This window comes from Vulpes lagopus, chromosome 6, assembly GCF_018345385.1.
Source record: "Vulpes lagopus strain Blue_001 chromosome 6, ASM1834538v1, whole genome shotgun sequence".
NCBI lineage: Eukaryota > Metazoa > Chordata > Mammalia > Carnivora > Canidae > Vulpes > Vulpes lagopus.
In genome coordinates this window covers 3,093,879-3,108,735 of record NC_054829.1, presented here as the reverse complement: position 1 = coordinate 3,108,735, position 14,857 = coordinate 3,093,879, and the positions used below count along the sequence as shown (strand labels likewise).

General features: G+C 41.3%; 1 protein-coding gene across 4 annotated transcripts in view; it reads right to left on the bottom strand.

The window, feature by feature from the left end:
* MOK (MOK protein kinase) overlaps positions 1–13,203 on the bottom strand; it is a 57,017-nt gene extending 43,814 nt beyond the window's left edge. For all 4 annotated transcript variants that reach the window (XM_041758428.1, XM_041758429.1, XM_041758426.1 and 1 more), the window contains exon 1: positions 13,041–13,203. In XM_041758428.1, coding sequence (XP_041614362.1) covers positions 13,041–13,047 — 7 coding nt within the window. In that variant the 5' untranslated portion in view covers positions 13,048–13,203. The remainder of the gene's footprint in view (positions 1–13,040) is intronic.
* Positions 13,204–14,857: the final 1,654 nt, after the last annotated feature.

Sequence of the window (14,857 nt, the reverse complement as noted above, 5' to 3'; positions counted from 1 at the left end):
CAAATTGGGTTCCACAAAACCTAATGAGTATTCCACAAAAGAGCGCTCCAAGAGCAACTATATTTAGGAGATTCAGGGTAAAATAAGGAGAACCATGTTTAACAGCAAAATTCCTGAGTGCCTTCCCTTGAGTATGTGGTGAGTCTCCAGGGTAAGGAAGGGCAGTTGGGAGGGGTGTGGGATGCATAACCAGGCCTGTCTCCAAAGAAAACGTTCAGGATCCCCAAACTGAAGATCTGTAAACAAAATTATTAGAATTCCTCTTGTCTAAGTCTTCTCTGAACAAAAAATTAACCAATCTAAGCTCCCAGCAAGGCAAGATTTCAAATCTATGCACTGGGGAAGAGGGTATCTATGTTGTCAGCTCCCAGTAAAAATCCTGGGTCTCTAATGTGCTTCCCTGATTGAAAACATTTTACACCTTTTGTCACAATGTATTGCTGGAGGATTAAGCAAATTCTGTGTGATTCCATTGGGAGAGAACTCAGAAGCTGGTGCCTTGACACTAATATTGGGTCCTTTTCTTTTATAAAAGAGAGGAAGAGCCACATACTTGTGTTTAGGTAATATTAAAGGTCAGATTAGAGACACCTGGGGGAACCCTGGGTGGCGCATGGGAACCCTGGGTGCACAGCAGTTTAGCGCCTGCCTTTGGCCCAGGGCGCGATCCTGGAGACCCGGGATTGAATCCAACATCAGGCTCCCGGTGCATGGAGCCTGCTTCTCCCTCTGCCTATGTCTCTGCCTCTCTCTCTCTCCCTGTGTGACTATCATAAATAAATAAAAATTAAAAAAAAAAAAGATTAGAGACACCTGGGTGGTGCAGTTCGTTAAGCATCTGACTCTTGGTTTTGGCTGATCTCAGGGTCGTGGGATCGAGACCCATATCAGGCTCTGCACTTAGCTCAGAGTCTGCTTCAGATTCTCTCTCCCTCTCCCGCTCATGTTTTCCTTCTAAAATAAAAATAAAATCTTTAAGAACTAAAGGTCAAATTAATAAATTCCTGTGTATATTATTAAATACATGGTGCTTTAGTTTCTAACCTCCTACAACTCACCCAGTGGGCCTTAAAGCATGTCTTTCCCTCATTCTGTGTGCCCCCTGTCTCTGTTACAGAACAGCTCACGTTCCACTTTGCATTGCTCCCAGGTAGGCCATAAGCCACTTAGAGGAAAGGTCTACAATCTGTTCTCTTCGTGCCCTGTACATACTCAACAAATGAATCAGAGAAAATGCCTGGTCATGTGCCTCTTAATCTAATATTCCTATGGTCTCCTGTACACATATAATGGGAGGAATTTCCCTGACAAGAGAATCACAAACTTATTACTATTGACTAATTGGCAACCAATCCTTTTCTATTCATCTCCATCTTTAAATGCTGAGTAGCCCCAAGGCACCAGGGTGGTGAACTTGGTTAAGCACTGGACTCTTTGTCTTGGCTCAGGAGCCAGGGTCACAATCTCAGGGTCATGGGTTCTGGCCCTAGGTTGGGCTCTGCACTCAGCAGAGTCTGCTAAAATCTCCCCCTCTCTCTGCCCCTCACCTCCCCCCTACCCTATCCAAGCATATGCGTGCTCTCTCTCACACAAATAAATAAATCTTTGAATACTGGATATCACCAATCATATTGAGAGAGACCTCTTGTCCCTCAGGTTATCTCCTTTCCCAAGTCAGACCATCCATCTAAATGCAACAGTAAGGCAAAAGGGATAAGAAGGAATAAAGTGTCCAGAAAGTCCTTAAATTACCTTAAATAAAAGCTTTAGAGTCCTCTATTAAGCTGTCCTTTAGGATATGTTTTTCCCAATTACATGCCAAGAAATGATGCATAAGGTGAATTCAGCCTCACTTACAATCAGGTCCCAGGAAACATTAAAGCAAACAAAACCAACCTAGGCAATCACAGCTATCTATCATTGTTGTGCAGTTACCACATGTCAAGCACCATTTTTAAAAATAAACTTTTGGGGCAGCCCCGGTGGCTCAGCAGTTTAGCGCTGCCTGCAGCCCAGGGTGTGATCCTGGAGACCCAGGATTGAGTCCCATGTCAGGCTCCCTGCATGGAGCCTGCTTCTCCCTCTACCTGTGTCTCTGCCTCTCTCTCTGTCTCTCTCATGAATAAATAAATAAAAGCTTTAAAAAAATAAAAATAAACTTTTAACTTTAGAATAGTTTTAGAGTTACAGAAAAACTGTACAGATAATATAGAAATTACCATATACTTCATATGCGGTTTCACCTACTATTAACATCTTACATTTGTCACAATTAATGAACCCATATTGATACATTATTATTTTTTTAAGATTTTATTGTATCAGTTCCTTACACTTTCCTTGTTTTGTGACATCAACAGTTTTGAAGAGTACCAGTCAGGTATTTTCTAAGATGTCCTTCTACTGGAATCTGTCTCTGTCTTCTTCATCATTAGTTTTGGGTTATGGGTTTGGGGAAGAAGATCACAGCACTACGATGCCATACTGGCACATCTTAACTAGGGCCCATACTATCAGCATGGCTTGTCACCACTGATGATGATCCATCACCACCAGGCTGAGGTCTTGCTTGTCAGGTTTTTCCTCTGTAAAGTGACTCTTTCTCCCCACCCCATTCTAGCCTGTACCCTTTGGGAAAAGTCACTACACATATCCTCCACATAGAGAGGGAAATAATGTTCTTCTCTGTGAGGATGGAGCATCTACATTATTTGGAATTCTTCTACATGGGAAGTTACTCTATTCTCATTTATTTAATCATTTACATTAGTATGGACCTATGGATATTTATTTCATACTTTGGGATTATCCAATACTATTTTATTTTAAATTAAATAATTCCAGCTTTGGCCACCTAGGAGCTCATTCAGTTGGTTCCTGTGTCCCTTTGATATGCCCCATCTTTGGGTTTATTTTTGAGTATTTTCTTACTTCCTGGTATTACAAAATCCTGTGTATATCCTGTCTCAGTCCTAGGATCAGCCATTTCTCCAAGAAGTCCTGATGTGTTTTACAGGAGAACGGTATTTATTAAACACCAAGCTCTGAGTATTAGGTGTCAGGCACCATTTTACACTTAATCACCTCAACAATCCCATGCAATAGGCTACCCCATTAATCCTCTCTCACAAGTGAGGTTAAGTAGCCTGCCCAAGGTCATATCAATGAACAATAGAGCAGGGCTTTCTTTAAAAGCAAGGAATCTGACTCCAGAAGCCATTTCCTGGCCACACTGCCACTACTGTTCCCCATAAGCAGAACACTGCCAAGGGGATGCAGATGAAGTCACGTCAATGCACTTTAAGAGCACTGACCTTGGCAACAGATTCTTTTCAAGATCACTGGCTCAGCTAACAAGGTCCATGAGAAAGGCAGAATTTGGGAACACCACAATATAGGGGCACATTCTCTGGTGTGAGGAACAGTAAAAACACAAACTCCAGTTGTTAGTAGCCTAACCCTTACAATGAACCAGAGTACTGTTGGGTCTCTCCTTATGCGGTTTTCAAACTCTTAAAGCAGTCAGTCCATCAAGCAATCTGGCCACTCAGTATTCCATGATGTGGCCTACACTGAGCTGTAACTTCATGCCCCTTACAAAATTAGATAGTTGTTTGTTTTTTAAGATTTTATTTATTTATTCATGAGAGACCTAGAGAGAAGCAGAGACATAGGCAGAGGGAGAAGCAGGAGCCCTGCAGGGAGCCGGATGTGGGGCTTGATCCCAGAACCCTGGGATCACGACCTGGGCCAAAGGCAGACACTCAACCACTGAGCCCCCAGGATAGTTTAACAAAGTGAGAACAACCAACTCTTAAAACTCCTTAAAGCACATCCACTAGAACGTCTAAAATTAAAAAGGCTGAAAATGCCAAGTGTTAGTGAAGATGTGGACTCAACAGATCTTTCATACGTGGATAAGGGGTATAAAAAATGGTATAGCCACTTTAGAAAACAGTTTGGAGGTTTCTTAGTTAAGTAGGCACTTAACATACATACAATCCAGCTGGAGTGCCTGGGTAGCTCAGCTGGTTAAGCATCTGCTTTCTGCTTGGGTTGTGATCTTCAGGTCCTGGCATCAAGCACCATGTCAGGCTCCCAGCTCGGTGGGGAGTCTGCTTCTCCCTCTCCCTTTGCCACTTCAGCCCTACTTGTGCTCTTTCAAATGAATAAAATTTTTTAAAAATCTAAAAAAAAAAAAAAAATACAATCAGGGGATCCCTGGGTGGCTCAGCGGTTTAGCGCCTGCTTTCGGCCCAGGGCATGATCGAGTCCCACATCGGGCTCCCAGCATGGAGCCTGTTTCTCCCTCCTCCTGTGTCTCTGCCTCTCTCTCTCTCTCTCTCTATGTCTATCATAAATAAATAAATAAATAAATAAATAAATAAATAAATAAATAAATCTTAAAAAAATACAATCAGCAATTCCAGTCCTAGGAATCTACCCTAGAAAAATGAAAACATATACACATGCAAAGACTTCTACATGAGAATGTTCATAGCAGCATTATTAACAACAGCCAAAAAATGGAAACAACCTTCATATATACTAATTGATGAATGGATAAACTGTGGTATATTCATACAACAGAATACATACAATGTAATATTGAATTACATTTAGTAATAAAAATGACCAAACTATTGACATATGTCACTATACGCAGGAATCTCAAAAACATCATGCTAAAAATGAAAGAAGCCAGGTTTAAAAGGCCATATACATTTATAAATACATTTATGATACTTAATTTATATGTAATTTTAGAAAAGGCAATATTTTAGCAATAGAAAGCATAGTAATGATCCATGGAGGCAGGAGTAGGGGAAGGAGATTGATTGTAAAGGGGCACAAGGGAACTTGTGGCCTGTGATAGAAGCATTCTACATCCTGATTGTGGAGGTGAGACACTATTGTCTACATTTGCTGAAAATCATCGAACTGTACACTTAAAATAAGTGAATTTTATTGTGTGGAAATAATACCTCAAAAGAGTTGTTTAAATCGGGAGACTTCACATTTAAAAATTTAAGTCAGATCCTTGCTCTACAACACATTTCAATATTGGTTAATATTGGTAAAAGGTTGAATGTAAAAGTCACAGTAAAAGAAAATGCATTTGTATATTCACCAGCCCATCGGACAGGGATGGCCTTTTAACAATGAAGTTCAATGAATTCACAAAGAAGGAAGATCTAGAGGGGAGCCTACCCACACATTTAATATTCCTATATCAAAAATTTAACAAAGTGTAAAGGCAAAGAACTTTCTTTTTTTTTTTTAAAGATTTTACTCATTTATTCATGAGAGACACAAAGAGAGAGAAAGAAAAAGACAGGCAGAGGGAAAAGCAGGTTCCACGCAGGGAGCCCAATGTGGGACTCGATCCCGGGACCCCAGGATCACGCCCCAGGCTGAAGGCAGGTGCTAAACTGCTGAGCCACCTAGGGATCCCCGGCAAAGAACTTTCTGGGAAAATATTTGCAACAAATATAAGGACAGCTAATATATTTAATTATGAAGACAACTTACAAATAAATAAGTTAAAATACTAGTATCTCTCAAAGAAAATGGACAAAAGGGCATAAGACGATTCACTTAAGAGATACAAATATCCAGTAGGTAAAACTACTGGTACTTAATGGAATACAAAAAGAGCTGCCTTTTTTCGTTTAATCCATCTATCAAACTGGCAACGGTCTGCAACATGTGTATTCCACCTAGGACAAGGTTGTGGTGAGACAGTGGCCATGTGACATGGCACATCTAATGGGGAAATGAGATGTGCACAGCGAGAGCACTGAGAACACCTGCTACCTTCCCTGGTGATGACAGGCTTCCTGGGGAAAGGGGCTACGGCAGATTCTCACTTTCTGATTAATCATTCTGTATTGTGTGAATATTCTCAGTGAACAGAAATTACTTGTTTAAGTAGGAAAATGACATTAGAAAGAAAAGAGCTCATATCCTTCAGCTCAGCAATTACACATCCAGGTTTCTATCCCAACGATACCAACAGAGACACAAACAAAATTTATAGACAGTGATGTTCATCACAGTACCGCGACAGCAAGAACGCTAAAAACTTAAGTATCTAATATCAAGGAATGATCTAATAATAATTTCAGCAACATGCTGAAATATTGTGTAGCCATTAAAAACAATTTTTCAAGTACTATTTAATGATATAAGAAAATATTCAGCCATAATTTAATATTAAGTGAAAAATATGGTAACAATCATACAAATACATATACATCAAGAATGGATATAAATACGTAAAAAATTGTTTTTTAAAGATTTACTTATTATTTTAGAGACAAGAGACAGAGAGCATGAGTGGGAGGTACAGAAGGAGAGGGAAGCAGAACTTAAGCAGACTGCGCTGAGTACAAAGCTGGACATGGAGCTCAATCCCAAGACCCTGAGATCGTGACCTGAGCTGAAACCAAGAGTTTCAGTTTCTACCCAGGCACTCCCATAAAATATATTTTAAAGATTTATTAAGGGACCACCACTTGGGTGGCTCAGTGGTTGGGCGTCTGCCTTAGGCTCGGGGTGTGATCTTGGGGTTCCAGGATCGAGTCCCACGTCAGGTTGACTCTATGGAGCCTGCTTCTCCCTCTGCCTATGTCTCTGCCTCTTTCTGTGTCTCTCATGAATAAACAAATAAAATCTTTAAAAAAAATATTAAGAGAGAGAGAATAAAAAAAAAGAGAGAGAGAATAAGTACACAGGGCAGGGGGGTGAGGGGCAGAGGGAGAGAGACAATCTCAAGCAGTCTCCTAAAATGGAACCTGATGCAGGGCTCGATCTCATCACCTTCAGAATCACAACCTGATCAGATATCAAGAGGTGGACACTTAACCACCCCAAAGCTCCAAAATATCCAAAATATTTTAAAATATCTGTGTCTGGATGGGATCAGTGATGATTTGAATTCTCTTCATTATTCTTGTCTATATTTTTCAGTGTTCACAATAAATGTATATTACTTTAAGTGTGTCTGGGTATAAGCATTCTCAAGGACTTTAAGAAATCAGTAAACTTATTGGGTAACCAACAGAAATGGCTCAAAATGGGCTCAAAATGAACTGTCTTGATACTATAATAGCAGTTTAAAGGGAGACAAAGTTCATGGGAAGGATGAAAGTCAGTTACCGAAAGTTGGGCTGTGGACTGAGGAATTCAATTTGAAAAGGGAAGAAGGGAAATTTTACACAACAAATCTCAATTTGTGTTTCACCACAGACAAGTTAAACAGACTTACTAAAAAATAAAAATAAAAAAATAAAAAAAATAAACAGACTTACTTTAAAAACAAAAACAAAACAAAACCAGTCAACTGTACACTTTAAAGTAGTTTAAGCACAAACTCCAGGGATCCCTGGGTGGCTCAGTGGTTGAGCGCCTGCCTTTCACTCAGGGTGTGATCCTAGAGTCCTGGGATCGAGTCCTGCACTGGGCTCCCAGAAGAGTCTGCCTATGTCTCTGCCTCTCTCTCTCTCTCTCTCTCTGCATCTCTCATGAACAAATAAATAATATCTTTAAAGAAAAAAAAGTACAGGGCAGCCCCGGTGGCACAGCAGTTTAGCGCTGCCTGCAGCCCAGGGTGTGATCCTAGAAACCTGGGATCGAGTCCCACATTGGGCTCCCTGCAGGGAGCCTGCTTCTCCCTCTGCCTGTGTCTCTGCCTCTCTCTCTGTGTGTTGCTAATGAATAAATAAATTAAAATCTTAAAAAAAAAAAAGTACAAACACTGACTGTGAGCCAACATCCCTGGGTGGCTCCAGACAACACAAAGAGCAAGTGACAAATGGAACCCATGGCTCTGGAAATGGCCATGGTGGATAGAGGGTCTCTTATTTCCCCTATGACTCTTTCAAGTATAAAACAAGAATGAAAGGCAAGGGAGAGAAAGAGAAACACCCTTAGGACAAAACACCTAGGAAAAGGTTTTTCCCATTCTCTCCAACAGAATCTGGTAGGTTTCCACAAGGCTTTCAAGTTGCATGAAGAACACTAACAAGTACACAAAGCATAACACAAAGCTATGAAGGGTACAGAGCTGTACTAGTAAAAAAAAAAAAATCCTACCCCACATTACTGGGAATACATTCAAAATAAACAATCACCAACACCCCCCCCCCAAACCACCCAGACTCAAGGACAGAGAGGAGTTTAATAAGATAGCTGTATGAAAGGATAGAAAGAAGGTAAATGAGACTGTCTGCATTAAGATTCTATTCATTTTTATTAAATCAAGTCTTGTGTAAGTGGAATTTAAACCTTACTTAATGCATGAAAATGGAGGTCAAATTCACTTTTTGTGAAAAGGGACACTTGTAATGCTCAAATCCAAATATATGTGTTTAAGTAATGCTTCTAAATCTCAATCAAGGCAGGTGATAGGCAACAGCTATGGGGGCTTCACCAGTGGAAGGGTGAAAAGAATTGGCAGAGGTTAATTACGGAGTACAATTCTCAACTAGAGTTGGAAGGAAGAGGATTCAGCTTCTAATTTCCACTCTCTTTAAGAGATTAAGTAATTCAAACCAAATTACTAAAATAAGGTCAGGAACCTTCAATGAAGAGGGCTGTACCCAATTAATTACTTGGTATAGTGAAGAAAATTGTGACTTGAATTACCAAACATCATGAAAAAACAAAAGGACATAAAATTATTCATAAACTCATAAAATTTTTTCATTTGACTTATACCCTTTAATAAAGTCCACTGCTGGGAATATAAGCCACTGATAAATGTGAAGAATTACTTAAGAAATGTGTTCAAACATATTCATTGAAGAATCATCCTAGCAAGTTCCAGTACAACATATTTAATAGAATTCCATTTAGTTCTGGGTATCTGTTTAAGGAACAAATACATATTCATGTATATATACACATATATATACACACCTACGTACATGTACATATACACATGTACACACAGAATGTGCACAGAAAATTCATGGGAGTACATCTAAGAAAATATATCTTCTTTTTTTAAGATTTTATTTGAGAGAGAGTGAGAGTGTACAAGCAGGTGGGGGGGAGGGCGGGGAGGCAGAAGGAGAGAGAGAATCTCCAGCAGCAGACTCCCCACTGGACACAGAGCCTGATATGGGGCTCAATCCCATGACCCTGAGATCATGACCTTAGCCGAAAAGGAGTCAGATGCTTAACTGACTGAGCCCCCCAAATGCCCCACATCCAAGAAAATGTTAACCAGGATTGACTGTTGAGTAGGGGAGAGTCCTGAGACTAACTTAAAACCTTTCACTGTTCAAATTTATTACAAAGCCAGTATTACTTTTACTGAATTTTGTTTTAAAGAGAAAAAGTTGCTAGTTGATGCATCTATTTATAAAAACAGAAGATGAGATGGGCACTAGGGAGAGAGAATTAAGATGATCTGAGGTACCTTGCAATTTTGATTCTATAAAAATACATTTATGAGAGACACAAAGCTTAAATCTCTGCAATGATAACAGATAATTTTAAAAATTCTCTGTGATATAATAGGAAACTATGATGCCTTCAGAACGTGCAGGATTTTTTCTCTTTTTATAGGTATGTTTTGAATAATCCATTAAAAAGTTCACAAAGTAAAATGCTGGCACTCCCACTAGGTTAGATAAGGGTAAATTTTTTTCAAAACAAGGATCTGACAGTCATTCTTTCCCCTTTTACACCCCTGCCTTCTATCCACTGGGATAGCAAATAATAATTCATTTATAATTTACCACTTACCAGATGCTATGCTATGAGCTTTACATAGTTGATCTCATTTAATATTTGAAACAATCCTATAAAATAGGTATTATTATGCCTGTTTATTTTTTGAGAGGGAGGGGCAGAGGGAGAGAGAGAATCTTTTTTTTTTTAGATTTTTATAGCCATTTTATTTTTTTTATTTTTTTAATAAATTAATTTTTATTGGTGTTCAATTTACCAACATACAGAATAACACCCAGTGCTCATCCCATCAAGTGTCCCCCTCAGTGCCCGTCACCATTCCCCCCCACCCCCCGCCCTCCTCCCCTTCCACCACCCCTAGTTCGTTTCCCAGAGTTAGGAGTCTTTATGTTCTGGAGAGAGAGAATCTTGAGCAGCCTCCACAATGCACAGCTCAGAGTCTGGTGTCGGGCTGGATCTCACAATGCTGAGATCATGACTTGAGCCAAAATCAAGACTTGGATGCTTAACCAACTGAGCCACCCAGGAACCCTCTTATGCCTGTTTAAAACTGAGTGTGGAAGATTTTATTTTCTAAAGACAGCAGCTTCTAGATATCCCATCCCACACAGTCATCTGCGTGTGTCTTTGCCACTCCATCAAGAGGTGGGATCTACGTTCTCTACCCTCAAATCTGGGGAAGGTGGAAGAGACACTATGACATTTCTGATGCTAGATCAGAGAAGGTGATGCTGCTCCTACCTCACACCCCTGGAATGCTCATCCTCAGAACCCAAATGCCACCCTGTGAGGAAGGTCAAGCCATGAGGAGATGTAGTGTTCTGGCTGACAGCGCAAGCTCCGGGCCCAGGGGACAGCCGGCATCATTCGCCAGGCATGTGAGTGAGAAACTTTCAAGAGGACTACGAGTATATGAGAGACTCCAAGTGAGACCCGCCTAGTTGAGTCCAGGCCACACACAGGACTATGAGAGAGATGAAGATGTTGTTATTTTAAGCCACTAAATTGTGGTGATTTGTTAGAACAATGAAGAAAATCCGTTTAAGAAAGGTCAGTAACCTGCAGGAGAGACTGCCATGTCTGCCTGGTTCTAAAGCCCATGCTCCTAACAATGTCACTCACTGTGTTTCTCCCTCCTCCCTACACCGCCAACAATGCAAAACAAAAAGGAGAAGGCGATCAATGATCAATACATTCCTAAACACTTAGGCATTGTCTAGAAAACAAAATAGAAAATACACGTAGAAAACCAGAAGATAAAGCCCAACATGATAACCTAGCATTCCCGACCTGAGCCAAAGGCAGACGCTCAACCACTGAGCCACCCAGGCGCCCCTGACATTCTTATTTTCTTTTGGTAGATATTGTTTACATGATTATCTTTTCCATTAATGCACCCAAAGCTGTAATTAGAATACAAGGCCTACAAAAGGCTTTACACTTTTATAGTGTGAACTTATGTACACTTTTTTTCACTGTGTTCCTTTTTTCCTTTCAACACTGTATTTTGAAATTTTTTGAATCTACATGAAAGTTGCAAGAATTCATTGAATATTTATAAACCTTTCACTTAGAGGCACCATTTTGCCTTTTGTGTGCTTGCTCACTTGCGCTCTCTAAATTACATACAGTATTTTCACTGAATCTTTTGAGAGTTGGTGGTAGACATCAGTATCTTACACCACTAATAATTCAGCAAGTATCTGCTACGAAAAAGGACGCTCTCCTACATAACCACAATACAGGTAATGTGTTGGCATAGTGCTGTTATTCAGAATGCAGCCTATATTTCAGATTTTTCCAGTTACCCCAGTAACATCCATTATAGGTGTTTTTATTTTTCCCAGGATCCAATCAAAAACCACAAAGGGCATTTTGTTGTCATATCTCTTTGGCCTCCTTTAATTTGGCAGTCTCCTGCCTTCTGTGCCTTTGACTTTTTAAAGAATTCAGGCCTTAAAAAAAAAAAAAAAGAATTCAGGCCTTATGTTTTGCAGAATGTCCTTCAATTTGGATTTGTCTGATCATTTTCTCATGATTAGTTTTAGATTAAATCTTTTAATCAAGAAATGCATCGGAGGTGATGTTATGTGCCTGTCAGTGTGTCCCATCTAGAGAGCCTGATGTCAGGGTGTCTCAGTTTTGTTGAAGTTAGGTCTGATCATTGGGTCATTCCCTTTATTCACCTTTGCCTCTTAGACCCTGCTCCTTTCCTAGAGGCAACTGCTCTTTTAGTTTCTTTTATGTCTCTATATATCTGTATTTATAAATGTGTATTTATCTCTACATATGAAAAAATATATAAATGTATATCTATCCCCCCTTTTATTTTTATTTATTTATTTTTAAAATATTGTATTTTGGGGTGCCTGGGTGGCTCAGTGGTTGAGCATCTGCCTTCAGCCCAGGGTGTGATCCCGGAGACCCAGGATCGAGTCGGCGTCAGGCTCCCTGCATGGAGCCTGCTTCTCCCTCTGCCTGTGTCTCTGCCTCTGTGTGTGTGTGTGTGTCTCATGAATAAATAAATACAATCTTTAAAGAAAAAAATAAAATAAGAATGTCTTGTAAAGGGCAAATGAGATGAATTAATTCTTTTTTTTTACATATCTTTCTTCCACAACATGCCATAATCAATTACCGTTGATTTAGGTAACGTTTAGGGTATAACGTTACCTAACGTTTAGGGTATAATGCAAATTGTACCCTGTAACTGTATCTAATCGAAATTAATGTTTTCACAGGGGGAGGGGGGAAAAAAAGCCCACGCTAGTTGGTTGCATTTGAAGGGCCCATAATCCACAAACCCAAGCACAGGAAAATTTTTTTACCCGTCACATTTTCCAGGACGACCATCTCCTTTCCCAACTTCACAATTAACACTCATTTCACCAAAAGGTTGTCTCAAAATCCCTATTAAAAAGCCCTAAAAACACTACTGCTTGATCCAAAAAAATTAAAATAAAAATAAATAATTAGAAACAAAACAAAAACAAACAAAAAATAGCCCAGCTCTCCTCCCAAATGTTCCCTAAACCGATGTCACGAAAAGGCAGGAAGGCACACAGCAACCTGCCCAATGTTCAAGAATCTGAGCCTCAAAAACCAGCATTTTAAAACAACAAGACCCCCCAGACTCCTAACATAACCTCGCCCTGAAATATGGGGGGCGGGGCCTGGGGGGGTCGCTGAGCCCCCGCTGCCCCCGCCCCGCCCGCCCCGAGCCCGGGGGCGCCAGCGGCTCCGACCGCCCAGGGAGGCGCGGGGTCCCTAACCCGCTGCGGCCCCGGAATCGCCCAGCGGCCGCCTCGGCCCCTCCAGCCCCGCCCGGCCTCGCTCACTCTTCATCCTGGAGGCGGAAGCCGACGACAAGCCCTCGCCGAAACTGGACCGAGAAGAAAGGGGCAGAAAGGACGACCCCCTGACCCTGACTTCCACTCCTCTAAGGCAGGGTCCCTAACCCCGGACAGGAAGCGTTAGGATCCGGCCGCCATGTTGTATCCCTGTCGCCCTAGCAACCGTCGCGCCCCGGAGCGGCCGCCCGCGCGTGCGCAGCACGCCACGTCCGCATCCGCCGGGCCTACGTGTACGCGTGCGCAGTGCGGCCCGCCTCCGTAGCCCGGTTGCTAAGCAACCTCCCCAGCGGCTCGACGCGAGCGAACGATTCCCGGCCTTCGAAAAGTGTAGGCGGCGACCTCTGGGATCGCTATTCCTTCCCATCCTGCCTGAGAATTTAGCCACTTGAGACCTAATGCTAGAACGATGGTCCAGCTTTAGCTGCGCTGGGGACGCACTAAATGACTGTCAGCGGGTACCTGTTCTTTGCAGTCTCATCCTGCAGTTGAGCATCTTCTAACTAGCGGGTACCTGTTCTTTGCAATCTCATCCTACAGTGGCTTCTAACTAGTCAGAGGCTGATTTTGTAATTTGTCTTTTTTTTTTTTTTAAGATTTTATTTATTTATTCATGAAAGACACAGAGAGAGAAAGGCAGAGACGTAGGCAGAGGGAGAAGCAGTCTCCAAGCAGGGAGCCTGATGTTGGGACTTGGTCCTGAGACCGCGGATCACGCCCTGAGCCAGGGGCAGGTGCTCATCCGCTGAGCCACCCGGGCGTCCCAGTTTTTGCTTTTAATTTAACAAACATGTATTGACCTCAGGCACTGTCGCGGGTTTGGGGAAAATAAGGGTGAGTAGTGCGGACAAGGCCCTGACTTCTTGAAACTTCTACTCCAGTGAGACATTGAAGGAACGAGTATGTGAATCTGTACAGGTGGAGTGACTAAGCCAAGAGTGCCAGCCTTCAAGGAGCCCACTATGCACTACAAGCAACAACTCTCTATCGGTGTAGCGTTCTATGAAGCTCACTGTCATGCATTTGCTTTTTTCATCCCCACAACTACTCCGTAAGGTCAACTCTCCCTATGTTTTCCAAGTAATTTTTGAAATTCAAGAAGCAAAATAGATCCATTGTAAAAAAAAAAAAATCGAAGTACGTTAATCAAGTAAAATTTTAAATAATTCATTTGAAGCACTTCCATTCTTCTCAGTCCCCATCCTCCCCAGAATTAACCACTGGCCACAGCTGAGTGGCATCTTTTCAGAATTTCTGTGCATGAATTTGCAGACTTTCCCTATAATTGAAAATCATAGGTATTCTATTATTTGCTTTTTTTTTTTCACCTAACAAGTCATAGTCATCTTTTTTTTTTTAATTTATTTATGATAGTTACACACAGAGAGAGAGGCAGAGACATAGGCAGAGGGAGAAGCAGGCTCCATGCACCAGGAGCCCGATGTGGGACTCGATCCCAGGTCTCCTGGATCGCGCTCTGGGCCAAAGGCAGGCACTAAACCGCTGCGCCACCCAGGGATCCCCATAGTCATCTTTTAATATTAGCACATGGAGCACTACCCTAACTTTTCTAACTGCTGCACAATATTCTGCAGTTTGGATATACTCTTTTTTTTTTTTTTAACCATTTCCCTATTAATGTTTCCTGTTTTTACTATTACCAACAATACTTCAGAAAATATCCTTGTGCATATCTTTGAGTACAAAGTGTTTCTGCTATAACTGATAGATTAGAAGACATCTACAATTTAAATGTGGACCTATGTGAAATCATTTTCCAAAAACTCTGTGCCAACACACAGAGA